The 27,921-nt window shown below is 27.7% G+C and overlaps 1 protein-coding gene across 2 annotated transcripts in view; it reads right to left on the bottom strand.

Moving 5' to 3' along the window:
• faf (ubiquitin carboxyl-terminal hydrolase-like faf) overlaps nucleotides 1-27,921 on the bottom strand; it is a 200,074-nt gene that overhangs the window by 95,315 nt on the left and 76,838 nt on the right. For both annotated transcript variants that reach the window (XM_067287046.1, XM_067287048.1), the window contains exons 9-18: nucleotides 24,760-24,898; nucleotides 22,238-22,300; nucleotides 18,766-18,960; nucleotides 13,589-13,687; nucleotides 11,863-11,970; nucleotides 11,510-11,777; nucleotides 7,617-7,704; nucleotides 4,758-4,809; nucleotides 2,683-2,754; nucleotides 566-669 (exon numbers count right to left, since the gene is read on the bottom strand). In XM_067287046.1, coding sequence (XP_067143147.1) covers nucleotides 566-669; nucleotides 2,683-2,754; nucleotides 4,758-4,809; nucleotides 7,617-7,704; nucleotides 11,510-11,777; nucleotides 11,863-11,970; nucleotides 13,589-13,687; nucleotides 18,766-18,960; nucleotides 22,238-22,300; nucleotides 24,760-24,898 — 1,188 coding nt within the window. The remainder of the gene's footprint in view (nucleotides 1-565; nucleotides 670-2,682; nucleotides 2,755-4,757; nucleotides 4,810-7,616; nucleotides 7,705-11,509; nucleotides 11,778-11,862; nucleotides 11,971-13,588; nucleotides 13,688-18,765; nucleotides 18,961-22,237; nucleotides 22,301-24,759; nucleotides 24,899-27,921) is intronic.

Genomic DNA, 27,921 nt, shown 5'->3' with positions numbered 1-27,921 from the left:
ATTGACTGATATTATTTACAAATATAAAAATGTAGAGTCTATTATACTTCGAAAGTTTGAGCAAAGATAAAAAATAATCAGAAATAAATGCTAATTGTATAACCATAATATTAATAACTAAAAATAACTGTTGAATAACATTAAAAATAATGGAAAATAATTAAATTTATTTAAAGATTATTCATGAATAAAAATAACTTACATTACTATTAATTACAACACTACATTTAAAAACTGTTTTACTTGTAGGCAGTTTAACTTCACAAAACCAAATGAAACCATTTATAAATATAAACACAACAAACACTTTAAAATACTATAAAAATTTATTGTAATTATAATTTAAAAAGTAATTCAATATAAACTAATAATTATCAAATATATTAAATAGTTATTTTTAAGAAAGTGGCTGTTAGAAATGCTAATAAGCTATTATGTATATTTGCTAGCCTAGCAAATAAATATATCATCTTTGAGAAGGTAACTCCTGAAAAGTTTAAATCTATAGCAAACAATCTATAATAAGTTTTTATTTTAAAAATAAAGATGACCAAAAAAAATTTACCTAATTCCATTTTCAGTCATTAGACAAGGGTCCAACTGTAGAATATTATTTACAAAAAAATCTTGATTTATATCAGGATCAAGATCTGGTTCTTCTCCCATTAACTAACAAAAGAATTTATATAATTTTATCAGATTTAAAATGTAGTAGGGATTAGAAAAGAAGCAAGTAATAATTTATATTGAAGAGATAAATCTAAAAGTTATCATATTACAAAAAGAACAAATACTTGAAGTAAAAAAACATAATAATTATAAAATACTTTTGATTACTTTTAAAAATAACTATGGAAAATAATTACATAAATTATAGCTGTATATTGTTATTTAAATTTTAAAACAGTTGAAATTTGTTGAAATTTCTTAATTCTGATTCATTCTAATGCATTGTATATTTAATTGATAAAATTTAAAATAAAACTAAAAAATTCAATAATTACATACATATTATATAAACAGATACTAAACACTGGTTGTAAATACAGTAGACTCTTGTTAATCCAACTAGTCTTTGCACAAAGGAGTGTCAGATCAGCAAGTGTACCAGACTATGTAAAATTAAATTCTCTTGCATTTTTATTTTTCCAACCATATTAATTAAACTGAAATCAAGCAATTTGAGTACTGTGTAAACCAAGGTTTAGGTGATTATTATTAATATTAAACCATAACTTTTAATTCTTACTAGAAATCCTTATAAAAAAAATATTTTTAAATCAAAAACCTTTTCTTCAATATCAAAATGAAGAATAGCAGTAACAACATTAATTAATAACTCATTATTTATTTATTTATTTTAAAAAAAATTTGTAATGATAAGGTGTGTTATTGATATTTTCATGATTATTGTTTCTAAAGAATTAAATTAGTAAAAAAAAGAGTACTGTACTATGCACTATTTGATTATCAGAGATATACAAAAGTTTCTGCCACTACTACTACACAATGCTGTAGTGATTTAATCAGCCGGTGACCATGATGCCAAGCATGATGATCAATAAAGTTCATTTCTGCCACTGTTTGTTATTCATGTTTAATTTAAGGAAAAGTGCAAGCGAAGCTTACAGTTCAATATTCAGGCATATAGCAATTTGGTTATTGGTAAGTGAATGTGCCAAGAAAAATTTGCCAAGTTTAAGAATGGTGATCCAAGCTTAGAAGCCAAGTGCAGATAGACTGAAGGAATTAACAGATGAGGAGCTTTAAGTGACGTTAGAAGAGGATATCACATAACTGGTGAAATGATTGAAAGTGGCTCAGTTGACAGTCATATGGCATATACAGACCTTGGAGAAGATCCAGAAGATTAGTAAGTGGGTCTACATATTTTAATGGAGCACAATATTGGGCAACAATTGGGCATATGCATGTTGCTGCAGCAGTTTCAACAGAAGAATTTCTTATGGAAGGCAATTACCAGGGATGAAAAATGGATCTATTGCGACAACTGAGTATTCAAGCAATCCTAGGTTGACTCAGACTAGCAACATCCCCAAAACAGGATATCCACAGGAAAAAGGTGTTGTATTTGCAGTGGGATATGCATGGAAAGCTGTGTTTCGAACTGTTGAATTGGACAAACCAATCACTGAACAACAATACAGTGATAGTTGAAGAAACTGAATGCCAAAACCAAGCAAAAATGCTCATGACACCACCCAATCATCCTGTTACACAACAATGTCAGACCACATGTCAGTGCCACCACAAAAGCAACCCTCAATCAGTTAAAGTAGAAGATTTTACTATATCTGGCTTACTCCCTCAGATTTTCATCTGTTTTTCTCTATGCAACATTCTCTAGCCCAACAGCAGTTCACCACATTTGCAGATGTTGAAGATTTCATCTCTGCATTCTTCAGCTCAAAACCAGTCCTTTTATCACAGGGACATTCATTTGTTGTGAAAAAAATGGCAAAAGGTCATTGATACTAATAGTCAATATTTTGATGAATAAATGTGTTCTGGTTTCCTGATAATTCGTGTCTCATTTCTCCTTCCAATGGCGGAAACTTTCATGTACCCAATATTTGCTACATACTTTCAAATGTTATGCATTATTATGTTGATGCTAATAACTGAACTTAATGTTTTATAATTGCTAACAAAGTTATTTACCTTAGAAAACCATTTAAAACAAGCTTCTCTATCAGTTGTATATACAGCATTTTCAGCTAAACAATTCCATATCTGAAAAATTAAAAAGAATAACTTATGATTAAAAATACTTTAAATAATATCATCATAACTAATTACTATAAAGATAATAAAAGTTATATATATATAACTTTTATTATGTGTGTGTGTTAAACTATGTACAGTAAAACCTGTTTATGGTGACCATACATGGTTCCTGTCAAACGATGGTCTTTTAGACAAGTGGTCATCCAAAACAGGCGGTGTTGTAATACCATATTTCTGCATGTATTTTGCGCACTTTTTAGCCATTTCTACTAAGCAAAACTCAAGGTGAACAAAAATAAGCAAATTTTTTCAAGGATAGAGCTCTATTGGTATTTTATTCTTATCGGATAACTTGATTAACAAAAGTCGTTGTGATTTTATAAGGCAGATTTAATACCAAATATTTTAAAAATTAATACAGTATTCGCATTTTTTCAATTATAATGCACACTAGCTTCTTCCAACTTAATTAATTCAACTTGGTTCTCTTTGTTTGCTCCTCAGTTGTGTGTATTACATCATAGATATAGAAGCACGTTGCATCTCTCTACCACTTTGGTTTTTGTTAGTTTAATCTTTTATTTTAACTTTAATACTATATTTTTAAAAAATATTTAATATTTTCTTAAATACAATAAGAAAATTTATTAATTAATAATAAAACAATTTATTATTTCTTCTCATAATACAATTTCATTACATCAATGACAATCGCAGAATCTAAAAAGGAAGGTTGCCTGTAAAACTGATTTTTGCGTTAATGTGTTTATTGTTTTTTAAACATGTATTTTTCATGGCATGATCTTCTAACAACAATGCTCGCATTACACAGGTGGTCGTTTAATACAGATAACTTATACGAAGATGCTATGTATAAACTAGTCCGTGCCAGAAATTTTTGCCTGTTTTGACAGGTGCCCGTCGAATGCAGGTGGTTGCCTAAGCAGTTTTTACTGTTTATTAATAAAAAAAGTTTATCACACACATTGTGAACACATTGTTAATGAATTAGTAATTATAACAACAAAACAACTCAAGATCATAATAATCTAAAAACCATTGAATTAATAAGAAATGTCTATCACTCAAACCCTTAAATATAGATCCTAGCATACCTAGTTTTAAAACATTATCATATTTATACCTTATTGTCCTTATTTCTACATTTCAATAGTTTCAACATATACAAGTATTTTTTGTTGTTGTTTTTTAAAAATTAATTTTAATTTCAGTGAGTGACTGTATGCTTGATTATTTAATAATACTCAATGCAGTCATTGCACTCTAACAGGAACATGCTATAATAAAATTTAAATTTGATTTAAAATTAATTTTTAATTCTATTTGCTCTGTTTATAACAATGGTAATATGTAGATGAAAAATGTAAGTTCTGAAACACATTTATTATATAATAAATTTTTTTGCCTTCAAACGATTTAAACATTTTTAGAGGTTTAGTTTTCATAATTTTTAAGTAGACTGTTTTTGCCATTTTATACAAACTATATCCAAACTAATAGAAGCATTCTGTAAAGTCCAACATTAGCAATTAAAAGCATTAATATTTCCTAGAGTAAATTTTCATAGTTTTAGTAATGATTTAAGAATATTTGCTATTACTAAAATCATAATCATTTATTTAATAGTTAATATTTTATAATGGTTTTTCAATACTTTCTAAAATTTTTGTTATACTAATGTTTATATTTTTATAATTTTACAAATTGCTTCTGAAGTCTGTTATTTTAAATTACTTTATCATAATCATCTTTTGATTTCATTTTATACAAACGATAGTCTAAAGCATCACATTAGATAAAATTAATATATTTTATCAACAAAACAATCTACAAATTAATTTTAAGTTTAGCATTAAAATTAAATGTAAAAATATGAGTTAATAAAATTCACAATAATAGTTTTCTTTTTCAATGTAAGATTAGCTTTTGTAACCTTATTTATATATTTTTGGATTTCCTATAAGTAACATATCAGTAATAATACTTGCTTGTTTTGCTTGAGGTGCACATAGCCATAATTGTCCATCTTTTAATAGAAACCTGTACAACAGAATAATTCAGAATAAATATGCACATTTTTAAAAATGTATTTATAACCTAATTACTACATTTAATAATATATATATACCATACATTTTTTATGGGTAATACTCTTTACTGCTCATGTCTTTCAGATATTTGTAGGACTAATCAATACAACAAATGAGATTTCCCTTTTGTAAATATTTTTCTGTATTCATTCAAGCAAAAAATCTTTATATATTTATTATTTCATGCATTATTATAAAAACAGCAAACTGTAATGTTTTATTGCACAGTCTTTACAAAATCTATGAAATTTAATGCTTTTGAATTTAATATTAAAATATTAAACTCAGTAAGAAAAAAGTAGCTATCAAAGTATAATGAAAGATAAATGTTCAGCAACATAGCATTATTATTTATATTATTTATTCATATAATGACCTCATAACAAATTTCTAATCCTGAAAAATAAAATATTCTATTTGATTCATATTTATTTACTATTTTATAATGATGCACAATGTTGTCAAGAAAGTTTTCTACGTTCATAAACTGACTAGTAAATTTGCCCATCATGAATGACAGATTACATGATATAACTAAATCAAACAGCTACTAAGAATAATATTTTATTGAATAATAATTTAATGTACACCACAAAACTTTTTTAATACATTGAGTGCCATGCAATATAACATTTATATGAACTGGAACCAAACTTTTTTCAGTTTTAAATCATGTCTAATGTATTTTACTCTTGCTATTTTAATGTTTATCATCTGTTTTTGTGGAAAAAGTGTACTTTTGGAAGTGACCATAAGTGGGCACAATATCCCACAGACAATTTTTGCTTACTTGGACCATGTGTCTACTGTGAACATCAAGCACCAGTGACTTTGATATCCAGGAAGAAGAAATGCCTGTAAAATGAACAAAAGTACTTTCTAGATCAAATCAAATTTACTTATTGAAGGAAGCTTTAGGGCAGAAACAGAGTGATTAGAAAGAGATTCATTATTAAAATTTCAATTGGCAATATGCTGCTACTTATGCCAGAAAACAAGCCAAAAGTGAAGACAATATGTTAAAAGTGTGATATTACAATTCTGTCTGAGTTATTTTCAAACACAAAATGAAATAAATATATTCAATTTCCATTAAGTTTAACATGTCTTACTCTTTTCATCTGAGACATTTAGTTTGTGTTTCAAAAAATCTATTCTTTGCAATACTCTAATAACCAACCCAACACTACATGCTTATGGAATCAACACTATCACTGATAAGTAAAATACACAAAGTCATCTCCACCAGCAGGCATGCAGCACTAAATCTAACAATGAAAATGCCTAAGGGTGTCAGTTTATCTCTGTAGTAAGAGACCAAATGATCTCTCATGATCATTTGGCACTCACAAGGAGAGAACATGGCTGACTACCATCCGATTTTGATCAGCTTGGACATAGTGAAAGTACATTAAAAATGAGCAAATACGTGTCCGAGCTTTTCATCCAATGCACTCTGCAAATATTAATTTTTGATGTTTGAAAATTCAGAAGTTTATAGCAAATGGTTATAAGCCGTAATAGACAATACATTTCACAAGTGTTGCATAGCATAGTAGTTAAATGATCATTAATTAATGGTGGTTGTTGAACAGGTATTGTTCTGGAATCGATTTCCAAAAACTTTTAAATTTTTATTTTTATTTTTAGTTTTTTTATTTTTAATATTTTTTAATTAGATAAAAATTATAGAATTTTTGCATTTGCATATTTAATAAAATACTTGTATAAATAATCAGAAATAAGTGACAGCGTAATTATTGTACATCTTATTGTTAATTTTTAAACTTTACTATAATGGCTTATAATTTGCCAGATGATATATATATATATATGTTTTACTCTCATTCAAGAAATGAGACAATTCAAATGTGAATGCTCAGCATTTCGTTTATAAAATGCATGGTTTGTAAGAAACATAAACGTTTTACATTTTATGATATATATCATCCTCCAACAAATTGATAATCAATACAACAAACAAGATTTCCGAGCAAAGAAAGTAATAACTTATTAACTTTAAATTTAAAATAATATTTAACAAAGCAATAAAAGATTTCCATGTTGCCACAATGATGTAGACCAAATGCCCTCATCACTAGTAGATACATCAGATCTCAATGCTTAATAGTTAAACATAAAATAATTTTAATGAATAAAATAAAATATGTAACAAATTCAACATTTTAAACAGCTTCCTTACAAATAATAATATCAAAGTGAAGCATGTGATATCACACTCATGTGACAAAATATAAATGTTTTTCTAAAAATAAACATTTAAAACATATTTGAAGCTTTATTCTTTTTATGAAATTTACACATTAAACTAATTAATTTCAAATAAAAATTATCATACAACACAAAAGATTCTAATAATAGACTAAATTACGGTATTACTAGTCATTTGACTTATCAAAAATTGCTAAAAATTTGACACACTTGAAATATATTCAAAGTTTTATAATCTGTAAATTTAGAGGTCAAGAGGTTTAATATGAGATGTCATTTATAAATTTGATCAATTGGAAGTGTGTGAACTGTGACTTTGTTTGCTTTCAAATATATAGGTGCATTTTGGTAACATATTTCAAGACAATTATAAACAAACATTTCCTATGAAACACAATTGATTAAACTATTTTATTAAACATTAATTTATACTAAATTTATAAAAATAAATATATTTGTTGTGTGAAATTAATGTAAATTTAAAGAAATCTAAGATTAAAATAAAATTATGCAAAAAGTTGTTACCTTAAAAAATTTAACCGTTCCATAACTTGTTGCATATGACTATATCTGCTACTTGGAGAAATAGTATTTGGATCCAAATCTGGATATTCTAAATAATAAATTTTAGCATATATTATTTCATTCAATTACTATTATTATTTTTTCATTTAAAATTCTTCATAATTTGAGAAATTACATAATAAGAGTGTTTTAAAACAGATTAAAAAAAAAAAAAGATCAGTTATACAATTTGCATGTTATCATTAAAATAAAATATATTGAGATATTTAATAAAAATTAAATAATTATTTCTTCATAAAAAATTTATATTGTACTAAAAACTACAACTAAAAAAAAAAATATTTTATAATTTCTTGTATAAAAGTAATTTTTCTAGTAATATAAATAGTAACATCAATAAGACAATACATATTCTAACTTAAGTTCAATTGATAACTGACATATCATCTAGAATAGTGGTTCTCAATTGCCTCAAGTGTTCCATGAAAAAAAATTATTTTTAACAAATATATTCCAATGTACTATAATATATTACATTATTCGTAGACAATTCCATGTTTCTATTTTATTCAATACCATAAAGTTTATTAGGTTATTGTTTCATTGTTTTGTGAGACTAGTTAACATGGAATTGCTTATCGGTTTTTGAATATATTGATGCTAATGCTCTGCATAATAAAAAATATATAAATGGCACATGCCTCAGAAAAGTTTAAAACCATTGATCTAGAGGAATGCAAAACATTTGGATATGCTGTTCAATACTAATGATTAATGCAAATTATAAATGTTATAGAGAGTAACAATAGTGATATTTTGCATTAATAAATAGCATTCTATTCAGTAATTTGCTTTATATGATTTTGTATTTATATGTTCTTTTTAATGAAACTTCATATCTAAAACTATTATGAAGGTCATTCTAAAAGTACAGAATATTTGATTCTCTAGATATTTTTATTTAAGATAATGAAACAAAACTTATTTTACAACATATATGATACCTTAGTTATTTTTCTACATAGTTGCCATATAAATTTAAACATTTGTTAGCTTTTCTATGCCTTCTGCACACTCAGTTACCACCAAGCACTTGAACCAGTCATTAATGGCCTCTTTCAGTTCGTTGTCACTTCCATAGTGATTCCCAGCCAAAAACTCCTTCAATTTTGGGAAAAGATGGTAATCACTTGGAGCCAAGTATGGGCTATAAAAAAGATGTTCAAAAACTTCCTACTTAAACTGCTGAAGCAAGTTCTTAGTCAATGCAGCAGCATGCAGACGTGCGTTATCCTGAAGAAGCAAAATACCTCTGGACAACAATCCCTGCGTTTGTTTCGAACTGAAGCTTCATTCATCACATTACCCTAAACCTTGGTTATCTGTCTGTAAATTTTGATGGGGATTTTTCGCATTCAAAAAGCATATTACACTATAAATCTCACACTTGGCAGGATTTTTAATTTTGTCACACATTTCGAAGTCACACTATAAACAGTAAATGATCGTTGCAGCTTGCTGTTAGCATCAGACTGGCACAAAAAAAAGGGAAGGTCCATGACGTGGCAGTGGGGGTGGTGGGAGAACTGCGCGGCTCGTCAGATCAAAACGTTCTTTTCTTTTAGAATGACCCTCATATTTACAATACAATATTAACAAAACACTAATAATTATTACATTTTATGAATTTTAAAATCATACAAAGTTACCGTATTTTACGGACTATAAGACGCACTTTTTTCTTTGAAAAATTGCCTCCAAAATTCAGGTGCGTCTTATAGGTATTTTTTAAAAAAATTGCTTAAAAATTAAGGTGCGTCTTATAGTCCATAAAATACGGTATATTAATAAAGCCTTCAATATTATATTAATGCAATATACTGAAACTGAATAAACTATCAGCTTATCCTAACAAAAACAAAATCATTATCAATATTGCAAGTGTCTTTAAATTTTATATTTTATATCCATCATTAAGATTTGCAATTTCAGTATATAATTACAATAAAAATTGATAGTATTGTGATATTTTACATTTTAAATAATTAAATGTTAATATGAAAACTAACTAACTTAATCTTGTTTAATTCAAGAATAATTAAGCACAAGTATTCAAGTCAAGTCAAAGGTCAAAATCTTTTCATTTCTTATGTTTTATCACAATATTTATTATATTTTTATTTTCAAAATATTTTTAAAGTGTTAAAATAAAATATGCTATTTTATTTTAACACTTTAAAACAGTGGCCATTGACCTGAACAGGTGCCTTTGTTGACCATGTGCCAGTGCAAACAATACCTCGCATGGGCGAGGAAAACTGTCAGTATGATCCTGGACACGTGGAAGGTTGCCTGGAGTGATGAGTCCAGTTTCATGCTGAACCACACAGATGTCCGCATCTGAATCTAGTGCAAACAGCATGAAGCCATATCCCCTGGTTGCACAGTTGGGTTCAACAAGCTGATGGTGGGGTTATCATGGTCTGGGGAACATTCTCTTGGCAAGTACTAGGGCCATTGCTCATCATCCCACAATCCTTAAACGGTGAATGATACAAGGACCTGTTAGGAAATCATCCACATCCATATCTCCATGCTATATTTCCTAACAAAAGATGCCTTGTTTCAACATAATAATACACATGTCATCAGGCAAGAATGGTTGGAGGAACATAGCATGAGTTTCATATCCTGCCTTTACCCCCAAACTCACAAGTCTGAATACTATTGAACATGATTGAGATATGCTAGAGTGTGTGGTGAGACTGTCACCCACTCCTCTGCAAAATGTACACCAACTGATAAAACTGATCAAGGCATAGGTCCAGTTAAGAATAGAGGGTGTTTGGCATCTTAAGAGTCCATCCTGGGTGTTTGCAAATCATGATCACTGAGGAAGGTGAACCAACCCATTATTAGGCAGATGTTCCTAATTTAGTGATCATTCAGTGTATATTTATAGACATATCTTTAATGAAAAATCACAATTATGATATGCATTTCCTTCTGTACAGCTGTGTTTCAATCTGTGTTAAGTAATTTTACTTATTTTAACACTTCTGGATTATTTTAGTATATTTGCTATCAAAAATAATAAAATTAAATAATCCTAGTTGATTAAGACATGAGAAAACATGATACAACTAATATATACTGTATATATTATTTGAAGCACCAAGATAGAAGCATCAGTGTCGATACTTTTGACAAATAAAGGGCTGAGTGGAAAATGGCAAATCCCACAAAAATACAAAAAATCAGTTACATATTTAGATTTAGGCATCATCAATCCATCTTCTAAAAAATTTTCATGGTTCAGTTGCATGCTCTACAGGTTGTATATTCACATTAATAATACACTGTACATTAAAATGCTGGTGAGTTCAAACACAAATTTTCCTTTTATTGAAAATTTCCTAATATGAGATATGCCAGTTTTCCATTCAGCCTATCTAATGAAAGTATGTAAGTATGATGTTTACATCAATCAGTCCTTTTTATTTTTGATATAACAGCTATGAATCAGCAGTCAAATATTCTCTTTTCAACCAAATAAACACTTTCTGTAATTCCATTCCAACAGATGTATTGGATGGAACATGTGGTTTGATCTGTTGTTTCCAAAATCATATCTTGGAATCCATAAAATTGAGAGTCAACAGTATTTGAATAATAAATGTTTTGTAAAGTAACTAAAAGTTGCTATATTAACCAAAAATTTTGAATTAAATTATGTTGATTAAATTGGATTTTTTAATTTACTAAATCATCAATTTATAGTAAAATAACTTTTCACTGAAATTTTAATGCATCAAAATTCTTACTTCTGAAATATAAGCTATCATCATTTTCATGTACATATAAAAAAATTAAATTTAATAAATCATAATTACCTTTAGCAATTAAGTGAGCTTTCTTCATATAAGCTGTAAGATTATCAGCCACTAAAATAACTAAAGAATGTTGTTGTTGCAATCTACTAATAATTTGATGTCTACATAATATATGAGGTGATCTTTGAGGGTGATTAAAATTTGGAGGTGTTTCTGAATATAAACAGCAAATTTCTTTAATTTGTTTCAAAGCTGGAAGGACCCATTTATCTCCTTTTAATTCTTCTACACATCTATCTAACCAATGAGTTTTTTGAGCATCTCGGTCCTACATAAATAGTTTTATCATAAATATTTAAATGCATCAAAGAAGATTATATTTTTAATAAGCAACTGTAACACTTTGGTCTCACTTGAGAACAACTGTAGTCCAATATTTTAACATGTGCAGAAAGAGCTTGATCCATAATATCTGTTGGAACATCATCACTGTGGGCCAAATTCCATAATAAATTCAGAACCTATATTTAAGTTTATAGAATTAATTTAAAAATTTACATAATTTTCATAAATAACTTAAAATTTACAATAAAATCATAATTATACAAAATAAATGTTATAAAAATTTATTTAAACATTGGGTTAATCCAAAAGTATTTTTCAATATTTGTACTCCTATTGTAGACTTTTATTGTACTTACATCTCAAATTATTTATGATTACTTTATAATTTTCAGTAATATTTAGAAAAGTCAGTCAGTATATATCTTTTAAAGTTTATAAAATAAAGGTTGAAAACAGATAATTTGAAGAAGCATTTATGATATATTATTCACTGGGCCTGTAAGCATTAATTCAATTCAGTTCACTGGGCACAGCATTAATCTCATCAATTAAACTATATTCCACAACCACAGTGCACTTATTGTATAGTAAATTATATCACATGCATGCATACAGTGCACACTGCTCATGTCTAACAATTAAGATTGAATGGTGATTGAAATTAATAAATAATCACACAGATATTAATAGAAAATGAGGATAACACAAATCTTATGTCTTTTAGAACAGCTTATTAATGCCAGAATTTATTGGCTTGGTCAAAACAAAACTGATATTTGTTCAGTAGAGAAAAAAACTTTACAATATGGCCTGTCTAGAAGAGTTACCATTCCAAAAACTCATGTATATCTCTGTATTTCCATACTGTCAGCAGTTAGGAAAGATTTAATGGAGTTACAGTTAAATGAAGAGACAGTGCAAAATAGTTGGAGAATTAGAATGTCAAGACCCAATTCCTCTGTGAGGGGAAAGAAATGCATGCTGCTGATGATTAAAATCAATTAAACAATTTAAAATATTATACACAGTAAAAGATGTTAATCTGGAACCCTTTGAAATTAGGTGATTATACAGAATTGCCCGGTGATAATCTGGCATGCCAGTGTTCTGCAAATTGAAATTTATTTGAATGTTGACTGCATCCAAATAAATTTCATTTGACATTTTAAAGACTGCAAGTGAAAAATCCAGGCAAAGAAGAGGTGCAGCAATGCACACTGCTACATGACAGAATATCAACTACAGGATCAACAGCAATGTGATCAAGAAAAAGGACTCAACTTGTTATAGTATCTTGTTTGTGTTGAATTGAATGCTTTCATTGGTACAAAATGTACAGCATGTCTGCAAAATTCAGATCACAAATAACCTATAAAATTTAGTACATAAAAATTTTTGAAATACAAATGTCAAAAATACAAAAATATTCAGTAATTGGACATTTTCAATAACTTGACACAACTCTGATCCCATAGGTGCCAGATAAATAAACTTCTACTGTATATTATGCTGTATTTGATTCACAATTTTCAAATATACATTTTTAAGTTTCAAGCTGAATTTTTAAAGTTTCTATTCCTCTCTCTAGTAGATATATAAAATATTTTGTATCAGATAAGTATGATTTGTATTTTTTAATAAAAATACAAATCATATTTATCTGATACGATAATTTTTACATTTAATCTAATTGAAAAGAAATAATAAGTTCCAAATTATACAAGTTTTTTGAAATAAATTGAAAAAGTTATATAAGAAAATAGTATAATTAATAAAATTAATATTGAAACAAACCTTGTGAGCCATTACTCCATCTTTATCATCTTCTGCCAATCGACGAATCAGTTCTAACAGCTTTTCTCTTTGTTTTTTACTGGCATTTGCCCAACTAGACTGTATAAATATTAAAAATTACTTTCAATTATAATAATAGATAAACTCCTTATCAATTAAATAGTCATATAAAACTGTTTAATTAATAACAACTATTAATGCATTTTAGTCAATTTTATGCTAATATAGCATTTCAGTTTATTATTATTTAATGATACTATTGAACTTATTTTACCTTATTTTAATAAACAAAATAGCCATTTGATTTATTTCATTTTGATATTATTATTATTATAACGAAGTGTTTTTATATGTTTATAATATGATAAACATACATATACTTTGAATGAGTGAAACTGTTTAACAGCTGAGATAATGTGTGTTTCATTAATTCTATCACAATGAAATTGTCTGATAGGTGATAAGCAATTTGGTGATAATTCTCTAAGTAAACAAAATACACATCATCCATTTCATGTAACAGGATAGTCAGAACTTCATACTGATAATGAAAGTAAAGTAATAAAATGAAGTATTATCCTCAAATTATAAACAAAACAAAAAAATTTTATAGTCACTGTAAAATATATATTTTTAAAAGATTCCACAATAAACAAAGAAAGAAAATCATTATACATGATTTTAAATTAGGTGAAATTTTCTTCTTTTTTGACACATTTCCTTTTAAATAAAGATTTTATTATCAGACACTATTGTGCAATCATATTACAATAAAATGAAACACAAAATGATGATATCAATTTTGTAAAAAATGCTCCGTATTTCTAATTTAATTATATTCCTACTCTTTTCTCTGTTATTTTATTTTATTTTTTTTAAAATTAAATACTTTGTTTACAGTTGTTATTAGGTATCTTTTTAAAAATAAGCACACACACTTCAGTATCCAAGAAAATAATTATATTATTATGGTACCAAAACTACAAAAAACAAAAAAAAAAAAATTTAATCCAGTAATGGACTTAATTTTAATGGACTTAAAGTACCATAATATTGTACCATAACAGTCAATACCATACTGTAAATCTCGTTAAAAAGAAGATTTGCAACACTAGTACTGACTGTTAATATGGTAGTTATGGAAAAATCCAAGCCTCAGAGTGCCATTTTCCTCCAAAAAAGTAAGAAAAGTGAGTTGAAATACAGAAATAGTGAGTAAAAAGTGAGTGCAATAATGATAAAACAAAGTGAAAACATGGAAGGAAAACTCAGCAAAATAGCAGTGCAAGTTTTTTCCCCTTCTTTTTATTCTGTTATGGTTAAATAATTTTAAAAATTTCTGTATATACTGTAAAACAGTAGCCACTAGTCGCAGATCCGGATATATCATACTTTTTTGGTCCTCCAAATTTTAAAAGCACTCGCATCAATAAATTTTAAATCGCCAATTGCCATTGAATTTCTATTTGCAATGAAATATAGTATTTTATTTCTACCATTGTCCTTGAAACTACCACGGAAAGTGAAACAATAAATTTGTCAAGATCTAAATATGCAAAACAGGTGGATATATCAATTGTCATTTGTTTCCTTTTGATGTTAAATATTGTTTATTTATTAGTTTTATGTACCATCTCCTCATTTACAAGTTTCTGTGATTTCGAAATTTCACACCTTTATGTGAATTGACCATTTTGTGTCAATTCACATAAAGATGTGAAATTTCAAATTCACTGCATAATGTGTAAGGAAAAGATTTCTTTAATTCTGAACAGAAAGTTTTTATACAGTAGTAACTTTATTTTGCTTTTTAGAGAATTTTTACTCTTTGTAATTTTATAAGTTTTGATGATTCCATTATATGTTCCACATTTATTTTTAAAAATTTTTAATTACAGCATTTATAATTTTTATTGAAAAACAAATTACACAAATTTTTAATAAACAATTTATTTGTAAAATATAGTACTGTATAATAAAATTGTAACTATACATATATAGTTATGATCAATATCATGTCAAAAAAAATCATAACTGATATTTTGTTTTTATATCGACAGTATTTGTTTTTAAATGTCGCTATTAAAGAAATAATGCTAAATGGGCGTTGGTGGTATCAATGTTTACGTAAACGTCAATTAATACGATATAACCAAGGATAAAGTTCAATATTGAAAAACTAAGCTTATTTTATGCCAAAAACACTTTGTTGATGAAAGAATAGAGGACAGGAATTTCATAGCATGTATAATCTGTTTAGTATGTGCCCAGAATTTTTAGTACTCGGTTATATCAAGCCTTTTCTTTGTCTCCTGATAAGCGCGATATAACGAGGAGCTACTGTATTTCCAGTATACAATGAATACTTAAAAAGTCTTTGACATCTGTAAATAATCAGTAATGAAAAATGAAGTTCTTTCATTCTGATTAGTCTGGATGTTTTCAGCTTCCTTGCTTTTTGGTTCCTTTTGCTTTTGAACACTTAACACTAACAAGCATTACATGTGCTGCCCGTACTTCTTTCATGTTCTTGCTGTTAATGGCCTTCTCCAGTTTTCTTTCTTTTTTTTTTTTTGTTTGCAGCTTTTAACAAAACTTGGCCTGTCACATATATTTCACTTTCTTCTGGTTTAAGCACTCTTTCCGACATTGATGCTCTATCAGAAGGAAAGTGCCTGGCGTAAAATTTAAAATTTCCATTCGACATCAGCATTGCCATGAAAGGGGGGTCAATGCTAATTTCACTAATTTGTCTACACTGGGACATTTATCATGATCAGAAACTGTTTATTTTTTTAATGCTTCGAGATGTGCAAGTACTGATTTCAAAATAAATTAATAAATCTGAAATAAACAGATTTCAAATAGTATAAGTAAAATAATGTTTTATTAATGATTTCATAAATAACGAAAAACTTTTTCCTGCAGATGAATAAAAAGCAACATAGTTACAGCATTGTTAACCTTTTGGGATGCATGTGAAAGGTTTTCCTGCAAGCAATCACATGTTTTACTTTTTACAACACTTAAAATTTACCAAAAATAAAAATAAAATTAAAAGATTCGATATGTAAATATGAATTTACATTTTCGTTTAGTCTCAATTAATGCACATTTATAATCAGCATAAGAGAAGAGATTAAAAAATGGATATTTCACAAATAAAGTAATCACACATTTTATGAAAATAATACTTACTACATGGAATAAGTATACTTGTAGTCAGTGATGATATTCGAAATATTTAACAAGGGGTTCGCTAGCAGAAAATTTTTCCCTGACAATCACCGACAAATGAAATGGAAGTTTTGAATAGAAATAAATACAATACCTTTTCTTGCAACTGTATGTCTAACAATCAGTGGCGTACTTGCAACGTAACGAGTGATGGGTGAAGGGCAGGTAACGATAATATTTTAGGGCTGTCGACCTTTTTTTTTTTAGGCAGGGGTAATCTTTACCGTGAAATGGCACTTCTCGAAATACACACGTGTTATCATCTCTCGACGAGATACATTATACTTTTTCTTTCACTGTCCATAGCCTGAGACGTGTTCGACAGCCATCTCGTATTATCTCGCGCGCGTGGCATTCTGGGATCTCTCTTATGACTGGATCTACTTTTAAGAACTCTCTTGAATCGATCGCGATTACACCTCGATTGAAACAATCGAGAGAGATCGCACCAAGACAGACTCCCTGACCTTGCTCACAATCTAGATTGAAATGCTCGGTACGAACGGGATATAAGGCTCTAGATTAGTAGTATTACAGAGTATAATACGCATATTTTAATATATTTTTTTTAAAAAAAAACAAACCCACTGAGAAATGTTCCGTGTGTTTAACAAGGTTCGGGAAACTGAAAACTTTAACAACGGGTTCGGGCGAACCTGTGCGAACCCGCCGAATATCACCACTGCTTGTAGTCAATTTAAACATACATTTAGGAATATATAGATGTGATTAAACGTTAACAATATGCTATGAAATCATTAAAATAACTTTATTCTATTCAACTCACATTTATGAAATTATTTAAGGATAAATAAAGTAAAAATATTCTTCTAAACAACAACTCCATAACCCAATTGTTAATTAGAACCAAATTCTTTACCAAATTATTGGGCTAGAACAAGAATAATTAAATGATCAGAAATGAAATAATTTGTCTAGAGGTAAGAAGCTACGCCAATATCTCGTGTTAATTTTAATAATTATAATATATTTTAAATTTAGAAGCAGCAGCAGTGTTGTCAGCTTGAGAGATTAATCCCTCAGCATAGTGTGTTTTCCCCTACAAAGAGATTTTAGGGATTTTCTTAGAAAACAGCCAAAAACATAAGAATGCTTAAAATGCTTATTTTTAATCCCTATAGATAGAAATGCAACTCCGAAGAACTAGATTTTGGCTAATAATGACAATTTGGCACAAGTACATAACTTTACTCAATACTGGCTTCTGAATTTGTAATGAGAGGGATTTTTTTAAGTGCATGAAAGACTTTTTACATATGTGAAAGGAATTTTTGTTTCTTATAACCTAACACCACTAAGCGAAAGTTGCAGTTTTGAGTCCTGCTCAGGGCAGAGTATTTTCTTCCAGAAAATTCTAGTCCAATAGTCCAATAATTCGGCAGATCGCTTGGCTTTAAAATTATTTTTGATTGATCCCACATCTTAATTAAGCATGTGGAAATGACCAAAAAAGTGAGAAATTGACCTGAAAGATGAGTGACTCCGAAACCTGCAAAATCATATTATAATAAGTATAATATGTTATATTTTTGTTTAGGATAAAAAAAATTTATATGTAATCAAAACAATATTTAAATTTGATTACTAATATTGTTGGCTATATTATTTGTACTTATTTTCTTTTTATCTTAAGAAGAAATTCTTTCAACTAGTTTTTCTTTCTTTATACGGGTTGAGCCACTCAACTTTTTCACCTCCAATAACATTTTACCTGTTGTTGTCATATAAACTTAAATACATAAATAAATATAGGGGAAATTCTTATCTGAACTTGATGAAACCAGAAAGCTTTCAGATAAACAAAATTTTGTATAATCAGGAAACTTATTTGTTTTTGGTTCATCAAGAACTGTGCATTTAAGTATTTTAGAATTAAATAATAATAAAGATTTTTCAATACAAAAATGAAAATTCCATACCTGAAAGCATTCAAATAAATGGTCCAACTGTTCTGGAGTAAAATCCCAGGCTAATTTTGCTAATAAATCATGTACATTTTTTACTATTGCTTCATGTTTTCCAGCTTGAGCCATCCAAATATCATCTAGATCTTCTAAGCTCAATGATTTCTCTTTTATTATAAATCTTATAATTTTTTCTAATTTTTCTACATACTGTAATTTAAAAACAAACAATTAACAATATATAATCATCAAAAATCATTTTATTTATATACAGTGAATTAGTTTTTAAACAGAGAATGTTCACTTATATACTTTTTTTAAAACTATATAAACACTATTTTATGTCACAAAATAAAATACTTCATAAACTTGAATTATAGTATAAAGATAATTGTTTTCATTAAAGCTAAAATAGGAAAATTTGCAATGTTTTTGGATATCAGGAATTTTCACACTTAATTAAAAAAATAATTCAAATAAAAGACATGAAAACAGTCAACAATGAAACATATCTGTACTTATGCAACGTTTGATCAGTAATTAATTTATCGCTACAAGTTTATTTCAATGTTGATTCATCTTCATAACAATGTTATTCACTTCATATTAAAATTTCTTGAGTCTTATAATTTTTAAATGTTTGTGTAATTTTCTTTTAATAATATCTGAGCACTACTTAGTAAAATCTGGCAACCAGCTTTCACATCGATATATAAAATCTATAATTGTGACTACCTTTCAGGTAATTTCATTTTGGTTTTAAGTGTTATTTTTTTTTGTTTTTTAAAAAAATTTTTATATCATATTTAATACTCAGCATATGACATTATATATGCCTTTTATTAGTTAATATTAAACTAAAATATATTTTTCTTATGACTTTACTCAGGAATAGTTTTTTAAGGGATTGTCAACAGCTGAAAAGGGGATTAGACTTAAAATGCATTCTAAAATGACAATTTTGAAATGCTCTTTTACATGCACAGCCTGTATGATAAGTTTTACATTTGTCAAGTTGTGAGATTTAAGTACAACAATTGAATAGGACAAGAAGCTTTGAGCACATATACAAGTATAACAAAGCCAAAATCCAGGAAATATATATTACCAAAGATCATTGAAAAGATGGATAAATTGAACACAGATGTCTGGTACCTGGGTACATGTCTTAAGTATAAAACTTAATACAATATATTAATTTTACAACAGTCTTTATCATCTAACATGCAAAAACATGATATAAGAAAAGTTAATAAAATTATTACGCAATCCACAATTAATCATAAGAAGTACAAATTAAAAAATGCAAAAAAAATGCAAATTAATTACATTTTTAATCTAAATCTTCAAAAATCAAATGCTGAGAAAAATTTAACATATTAGCTAAAAAACTAATACACTCACTGCAAGTGAAAAATTAAAATGGAAAAAAATCTAACCATTAATAAAACTAACAGTGTTATACCAGATTATGTTCTTACATTTTAAAACTCTAAACTATAATTGTCCAGGAAGGTTGAACAAAAATTAGTTAATAGTATATTTAGAATATGCACTATCAAGAATACATATAGATACTAAAGATATCATAAGAGCAGATTTAGCAAAAATGATAAAAACAATTTGATAAAAATAAAAATTGCAAAAAAATATGCTAAATTTCAAAATTATATTAAAAAATTAAAGCATACCTTAAAGACAATAAGTTTAAGTACAGTTCCAGCTGGTAAATCAAAACAAGTAGTTATCTTAGAAATAGATAAACTCAATGAAATTAAAGTAGATATCTTTTCAACTGACAAGTATGTTCAACTTCCCAAGGACCCTACTAATGATATTACATATTGCCTAGAGAGGGAATCCAAAAAGTTACTTAAACAAGATTGATAACAGTGAATATCAATTTATTTTAGAATATAATATTAAGTTGCCCAAGATCAACATTAGAGTTAAGACACATGAAAAGGAGGAATCTTATAGATCATTAGTAGATATTAAAAATTATCCTCTTTACAATTTAGAAAAACTGCTCATCACTTACATATTTCTTAAATCAATTATGATATATTTTTAAACATTTAATATTATGAAAGATGAAATAATTATGAATGCATGTGGGTCATTTGACAAGTTTGATAAATTTTAATGAGATGGCACTACAATTCATTCAGTGACATCACAGTTTGTAACTGTCATTTTTCAAACTAGCTCAGGCTAGATTTCAGCCATAAGCAATGCATTTTTCATATTTTACAGATATTTGAAGCAAGCATAGCAGTTTCCAAAATAATAGGAAAAAAAAAAGTTCCATGAGTTCCAAGGCTGCCCAGATCAAAACGGCATTGGGTGGAGTTCATGGGAACTCTGCATAAGGATTAAAGATGGCCTATTTCTGGATAAACAAATTTAAACATGGCCAAACACGCACTAAAAATGAAGTTCACTCTGAGTGTCCAGTTAAGGTAACCATGACGGAAATCACTGAAAAAGTTCATAGTATCGTTATGGAAGACCACAGAGTAAAAGAGTGAAAGATTGCTGAGACTATTTTAAATGAGTGCACAATATCCTGCATAAAAATATTGCAGATGAAAAAGCTGTGTGCACAATGGGTGCAACAATTGTTGACTGTTGACCAAAAACACATGCAAAAGGACATTTCAACTCTGTGTTTGGTGATGTTTAACCACAATTCACAGGACTTTTTGCGTCGATTCATAACTGTGGATAAAAACATGAATTCACCAGTATATGCCTGAGTCAAAGCAGTGGACAATGAGTGATAAAAGTGCATTGAAGAAGGTAAAGGTCGTTTTGTCAGTGGGGTGGTGATGGTCACCAGTTTTTGAGATTTCTAAGGAATCATCCCGGTTGATTACTCTGAGAAGGGGAAAAAAAAAAAACAATAACAGGAACTTATTATATAACATTTTTAAAAAAAGTTGATGCAAAAACAGCCAAGATTGGCATACAAAATAGTGCTCTTTCACCAAGACAAAGTGACAGTTAGACAAATTGACAGTTGCAATGGTTTGCCATTGCAACTGGCTAAGTAAGAAAAAGTTCTCATCAAATAAGGATGATGTTATTGCCATCAATACATATTTGCAGACTTTGACAAAAGCTACTTTTCTGATGGGATTAAAAAATTGGAAACTTGCTGGACCAAGTGTATAGCCCTATAAGCTATAAGTGTAGGGAAAAAAGCAGTCAATACAATTCGGTTTTTTTCCAAATTGGCTGCTTTTTGCCTACACTTATCAAACGACCCTTGTATTAAGACTTGTGTGTGTATGTATGTATGTATGTATGTATGTATATATATATATTACAGCAAGTCTTGTTATTGTTTGTTAAGCAAATAATTAGCTGCTTATTCAAGCAATTTGATTAATCAAACTTCCTTGATCCCAATTATTAATAGTTTGGATAATCAATGCTCTATTGTACATGCATAAACTTAATAATTTTTATAATAGTTTTTTACCTGAGGCTGATGCAAGCTGTCTCTCAAAACTATTTGAAGAACTTTATTCTCCTTAATCCACTCCTGAAAACAAATAATAAAAATGATCAAATTTAGCTATTTCACATCAGCTAAATTTACTGCTGGATTAAAGTAAATTTATATAACTATTTGTAATTAAATATATAGTAGAATCCATTTATCATAATCATAGTTATTGTTATCAGTCGTTTTATGTTATTAGAATTAGTATGTCCCAAAAATATTTATATTAATAATAATTATACTTAAAAAAAAGATATAATTTGAAATTTATTAAATTGTTTTAACATGTCCTTTTAATATCAGTAAGAATTAATAAAACCAGAATTTCCATTAATTGTAATTTTAGTTACTTTAATTAATTTTTAATTACTGTATAATTCCAGTTATTTTAGGGGTTATCACGCTAACACATTTGAGACCATTATTTTATTATAACACTAACCATTACAATATACATCATTTAACTCTGACATCTAAAATGCATTTTGGTGCTTTTTGCTGTGCCCTCTTCAGTTAGATTTCTTATCAGAGATTTTGCACAATACATACAGTTATCCACTACTACAGACTTAATACAATATCTTCGCAACAACATATCTACCGCCACCTATTTATTAACATTTACAGACCAAGGTTCACTGTTGACAGTTATCCACTAATACATAAACAGTATATTTTTATTTAAAAAAATATAATTTACAATATTTAATCTAAACCTTTTAAAAACTTATGATTAAAAAATTGATACAAAATTTTTGTGTGTCAATCACATTTTGAGAGAGAAATGTTAAAACTTCCTCTCAATTAAAAGTTTTACATTGAACGGTACTGGTGATTTTTGCCATCTTTTCCTTTATATATATATCTTATCTTGTCCTGTAGAGGCTTGCTTGTATCCATGTTTTTTAAAACTGTTCTTAACAACTCTTACAATAATTTCTCACATTTTCTTTCATGTATCTCACATTAGTCTCTGACAATTTTCTTATTTAATCACCAATTCTTGAGTTCTTCATACATGGTTCTTTTTCTTTTTTATTTAACATCACTGAAAAATTAACTGAAGAGGGCATGGTAAAAAGTGCCGAAATGCATTTTAGATGTCAGAGTTAAATGATGTATATTGTAATGGATAGTGTTATAATAAAATAATGGTCTAAAGTCTCTTAGTGTGATAACCATTAAAATAACTGAAATTTTACAGTAAGAATTAATTAAATAAAAAAAGGGATAAGAAGCTAGTCAGTTGACATTTAGTTATTATGTTATCAATTAGTTTTCATCAGGTGAATCCAAAGTACAATAAGCAGATTCAAGTGTATAAAATTCAGTCTTTTTATTTATAACTGCATAGATAATTAAAATTTAATAAACTGAATTTTAATGTTTTCTTTTGAATTTCAATGATTCTATTGATTCTGTACAGTACAAAGCTGACATTTTTCTGATGAAAATTTTCTAATAAATTTTACAAATTTTATTGTTTACAAAGATTTTTTTCTAACCAATTCAATTCAACTTTATTTGATCTTCAAGGATTCCTCTGTATACAGAGGAAACAATATAAAAATATTAATAAGTTACAGTTCACAACATAAAAATATTTCATGAAGTTAACAAAACCATGTCTTGACTTCTTTGATGTGTCTAAATGATATAATTTTAAAACTTGTTTATTACAATTAAATGTATCTAAACCCAAATAACTTATTCTTACATTAAGAAAATATGAACATAAAAAGATCAAATGAGACATTGTGAAAACAAAATTTACAAAATGGATATAACCCTTAATTAAACAAAATTAATTTATTTTTGTATCTCAAGTACAGTACATTAAATTTTTATCATCTTTTCATTGTAAAATTACAGGTATTGCTTTGTAAGAAAAATTATATTTAAGAAAATAAACCAGCTGTCAAGAAACACTGAATTTCATTTATGATATAGAAGTTTGGTTCAATTCTGATCATTTTCCAGTAATATCATCACCACCATTATTGAATAATTTTAATATAAAATATTAAAGCATCTGCTGATTCCAGAATGAGAGAGAGAGAGAGAGAGAGAAAGAGAGAGACCAGCAGATTGTGTACAATAGTTTATACATCATCTATTCACATTTTAAGTTTACTTTTAATTGTTAAAATTTTATAAAACAGACAGATTCAAAGATTAATTTTTGCTTATCTATTTTTTAATATACAGGGGGTTACAAATAAAGGGAACCAATCCCATCACTGAGAATGACTAAAGAAGAATGATTTTATTAAGTGTAAACTTTTCAGGGACAAGTGATTATTTTCATGCATTTTAAATACTCCCTTATATTATTTTGAAAGTATGTTCTTATTTTAACTCTCAATAAATACATAAACATTAATATTTGTAAAGTTCTTCAAGTTTTAAACATGTCATAATCTGTATTTCAAAAAGAAAGATAAAAATTTTAATCAAAATTTAACAAGTTTCATAACTTCTTCATTTATTACACTTACAGCCATCCTTTCTGCAGTTAGCCATTCTTCTTCTTCAATACCACTATGTCGATGAGAGTAGTATGAAACACTTGCTATAACTTTATTCACTTCATTAAGAGCATTCATTTTTCCATTAAATGATGATATCTGCAACAATCTGTAAAAATATTTAAAATTATTTATATAATAATTATGACAAATCAAATCTTTTTTTAAGTTAATACAAATATCTTTATAAAATGAATTTACTAATTAAAAAGAGGTTTAATTAAAAAAAACTTTTGTTTTTATTTAAAAGCTAAAAAACTGTAAATACAGTAAAATCCAATTATTGTAATCATTGATAATGTTATCAGTCAAGTAATGTTGAAGGGCAGATGGCTGATTGGTCAAGGTAACAGCCTACTGGTCTGGGGATCCAGAATTGAAAAACCTCAGGAATTTTTCAGGAGTGGTCTGTCTGGATATGTTGGGCTTGTCCCTAACCGTCTGGCTGTCCTATTCTGGGCTTGGCTTAATCCATGATGGACTTGCTTAGAAAACCCTCTTTAGTGCCCACAAGATGGAAAATGGAAAGTCTTTAAAAAAACTTATTGTAATTAGAGTACAGTTATAGTTATTATCATCAATTAAATAGGTATTTTTAACGATTGCATGACAAGACAGTTTATCAGTCTTAACCAGTGTTTTAAGCACTAAATGTTAATCACTTTAATCATTATTTTTCACAGTACAGTATAATAGTTTATATTACTGTTTCTTCTTAATTCAATTACCTGCTAGCTGTGTTAAAGATTGCACTGAATATAACAGTAGGCAAACAATAATGGATAAATTATTATAATTAATAAATCTTCAAGTTATGTTTTTAATATGTCTTTTTAATGTCAATCAATAAAATAAAAATTTACAGTAATTATAGTCTTATTTATCTATCTTTCTTATGTTGCTACCACTGATACTACAACTACAAACCCAAAAGTGATTACAATACATGGAGTTTATTGTATTAAATGGTTCTGACTCAATCTTTTTTCTTTTCTTCCCAGAACTGTATATCCAACTACAGTGGTGCCTCATATAACAATACTTAATCCGTTCCAGGTGCACGTCCGTTAAGTGAAACGTCCATTATATGAAACGCATTTTCCCATAGAAATACATGTTAAAACATCCAATTCGTTCTGCAACATAAAATAACTGTACTGTATCATAAAAGAATGAACATGGGGTGCGTTCTTTTATTCCTCCACGTAACTCTGCGCGAGCGATATCCGTTTTAAAATTCCCGCGGAACGCGTTCCTAAATTCCGGTGGGAGTGCGCGCCGTCAAACGGCAAAAACGGTCACTTGTAGCAGTAGTTTACGGTGGAAAGCAACATGGCGTCCTCCATGGCTCAGATAATTTGGTTTCCAGGTCCATTATATGGTTTTATGAATGAAAATTTAGAAATTGTGAAAGCGCAAGTTAGTGCACGCAATGACATAAGTCTCTTTACGAATTTTTTTTGAATGGTAGCCGGCATTCAAATTTTTTTTCATGGCTATTTTGAATGATCTTTCAACAAATAATCCATTTTATGGTTGAATTTTACAATTGGGACCTTTCTTTTGCCTTTAAAAGCTCATATTTTAGAATTATAGATTCCTCCATCATGATACTATCGATAATGCAGGCGCTGCCATCTTTCTTTCACCGTCGTTCCTAAATGCCTACAAACAGCAGCGCACTCCGGTAGTAGCGGAGACGCAGAGCAACTGCTATTAAAAAATGCATGCACGGAGCAGTCACCAATTATGCAGGAAAGTCCGTTGTTCGCAGTCAGTCCGTTGCTCGAGTCACGTAACGGCCAAACAAAGTCCGTTGTTTGCAGCGTCATTATTTGAGGCATACGTTATATGAAGCACCACTGTATATCTCAATTTGTTTATTTTCAATATTTTATAATAGTAATCAATTACAAACTATCAATATATATTATAATCAAGTTAATTTTTAATAGTCATTTATAAAATCATGAGAACAGCATTGTTAGTATCTCTCTGATGTTATGATCAAGCTTATATAAATTCTCATTATTTTTAGATACAATTTATAAACATACATTTTTTGTTTTTCCAAATTTATAGCTCATATATTTATTTAAATATGAATCTTATAACTTATACAATATATGGTGAATTATAAAACAAAAGATTATATTTCTACATAAATATGTTTGTAGATGTATATATTAGTGTATGTATATATATATTTTATTTATTTATTAGGAAAAAAGACTAACACTGACTGAATAGTTAGCATTTATGCACTATGACCTATAACCATGATTCAAATAAGATATGTTTCTTTTTTTCTATTTTATTTAAAACATGACCTATGAAATCCTTTAATCTTAACTTTTTACCATTAATGGTAGAAAAATAATTTTGTTGTTATCAAATATTATAAATTAGCATTAAAAAATTTCATTAATCATGACCATAAAATATCAAAATAATGAAAAAAGCAATTGTCATCAATACATTAATTTTTTATATTTATTTTATGTATGAATTTTGTTTATAACCATTTTATTTTCAGCCATAATCAACATTAAGAATTTTTGTTGCAATATGCATAAAGAAAACTAATTAATGTAGCCATATTTAAATATATTCATTTCAACAACTGCAATAATAACCTATAATGCTTTCAATAAAAGATTAGTTATTCTCAAAAAAATTCTATTTATTGAAGTAAAATTGAGCAAATACATTTATCATTGTACAGAATAGTTTATAAAATAATCAGAAATAAGATTAAAAACATAATTAAATTTTAAAATTTACACTAAAAATCTTAAAGTAATGTAAATAAAAATATAATCTATAATACTAAATTATAATGATATATTACACAATTCAACTGATGATTTTTAACAATTTCTTAATTCTTTATTTCAAACATTCTTAATTCATGCTACATCATTTGAACATGTACAAATACCCAGAAAGCCATCATAAAATTTTTATTAATTAATTATCTTTATTCACAAAAAGGGGATTATCCCTGTTGCAGGGGGTTGTACAAATTGACTGGTAAATTTTTGTATTATTAAAACATTAACTAGGTTATTAAGATTTAACCGTTTTTATACATTGATTTTATATTATTTCGTTATTAACATAATAAAAACA

Source organism: Centruroides vittatus, unplaced genomic scaffold, assembly GCF_030686945.1.
Source record: "Centruroides vittatus isolate TY-2023 unplaced genomic scaffold, ASM3068694v2 scaffold_435, whole genome shotgun sequence".
In the NCBI taxonomy this organism is placed as follows: Eukaryota; Metazoa; Arthropoda; class Arachnida; order Scorpiones; family Buthidae; genus Centruroides; species Centruroides vittatus.
This window is presented reverse-complemented; position numbering and strand designations above follow the sequence as displayed.